The 1,634-nt window shown below is 32.3% G+C and overlaps 1 protein-coding gene across 4 annotated transcripts in view; it reads right to left on the bottom strand.

Annotated features, from left to right (window-relative positions):
• The window catches only part of LOC119586446 (sex determination protein fruitless-like), a gene marked incomplete at its 3' end in the record, with an annotated part of 31,244 nt that overhangs the window by 3,511 nt on the left and 26,099 nt on the right, over positions 1 to 1,634 (bottom strand). For all 4 annotated transcript variants that reach the window (XM_037935176.1, XM_037935177.1, XM_037935175.1 and 1 more), the window contains 1 exon segment: positions 16 to 221. In XM_037935176.1, the coding sequence (XP_037791104.1) occupies positions 16 to 198 (183 nt within the window).

Below are 1,634 nucleotides of genomic sequence, written 5' to 3'. Positions count from 1 at the left end.
AACAAGAGGCCTAACCTTTAGCAAATCCCTGAAAAAATTGGAACAAGCTGACAGCATCAGCTTATGTGCCTTCAGCTGTCTTCCATCACAGGCTAAAGTGACATCTACGAAATGTCCTTCCTCAAGCAGCGTGCGTAGGACCCCGACCACGCTGCTCTGGTAATTATTCCACCGTAGACAGAAGCACTGTTCACTCATGTTGAACAATTTGTTGGTAGCACCTGCAAAATCAGACACATTTTATATAGGTACAGGATAAAGGCCTATTCTCCATCCTACTCTCTATTTCACATCTTATTTGCCTGTACATTACTTTCAAGCTTTCCTTTAATTGCTTACCACCAGTTTCTTCCTCCCTAAAAATTGCATAATTAAAAATTTGGAATAAGCTTCTCAATCACACCTAAATAATGTAGCCTAATAGAAAATCAAACCCTACACTATACAAAGATAAATACTCATTATGTCTTTCAGTAAAACTCACTGGTATATCAAAGCAAAGTTACTAAGTTATGACAATGATAAAAAAGATCCTACACACAAAAAAATACTTTGAATAGTTCTATTGTTACATATCAGACAGAAAGAAAGAATTAAACACAAAATTTTCATGTAAGGAAACTTCTCAATAATAATATACCAGAATATCCTGGTATACACTTGACTCACCATAAAATATAAATCAGGAGAAGAAAAATAACAGCTCATCTAAACTAATTATATTGTAAATAAACAGTACATAAAATAAAAATCTACTTATAAGAGGAATATGAGAGCAGCAAAGTAAGCTGTACTTCCACTGCTTTGGAAAACCAACGGAGATCTGAACAACATAGAGAATACCTAACATACTATGATCATCAACATCAATAATGAATTTAAACAAAAGATATTTTCTTCTCTTGAAAGAAGAAGCTTTACTCTTCAGGCAATTCATTATGGAACAGATATAAGATCATGTTTCCTAAACTCATAAAATATATGCAAGAGGTTTTCTACACAAATTTTGTACTATTTTGCAATTCTATGCAAATGCAAGATATTGTGAGCATAATCAATAATCACGTAATACTGAAAGTTGTCTGAAATGGCAAAATCATTGAAAATAAATACAATACTGAAAGCTCACAATTACTCAGTCTCATTCATGAGTGCTCTTTCTTAACAAAGTAAATAGAGTAGCAAACCAGTATTGGGATCTATAAAATCTTTCCTTCTCCATCCACAAATGTTATAGAGAAAAATATTACATGAAATTTTAAAAATTCATAATCAGTCCAAACCACTGTCTACGTTGAAGTTAATATGTCAAACTGTTCTACAATTTCTGCAATATAACAATATGTTCCTGTTCATGATGAACATACTCATCAGGACAAATGGTTTTATAGGGACACCCTAAAGAGCTCATTAATGCATTCTCTAACTATCCATTAAACATATGCATAAACACAATTTCAACAATATTCTATTCCATTCTTACAGACAAAAAATAAAAATTCTTCAAAAGAAACACCAGCAGCATGAAACTAAATATAATCAATCTCACAAAAATGAATAACAGAACCCCTTATTTCCAACATTTATTTTGTAATTCGGTGAAATGTTCGAAGACAAGTTCTGAACCTCTTTCC

Source organism: Penaeus monodon, chromosome 21 (assembly GCF_015228065.2).
Source record: "Penaeus monodon isolate SGIC_2016 chromosome 21, NSTDA_Pmon_1, whole genome shotgun sequence".
Lineage (NCBI taxonomy): Eukaryota > Metazoa > Arthropoda > Malacostraca > Decapoda > Penaeidae > Penaeus > Penaeus monodon.
The sequence above is the reverse complement of the archived record's forward strand: the minus strand, read 5'-3'. Positions and strand labels throughout refer to the sequence as shown.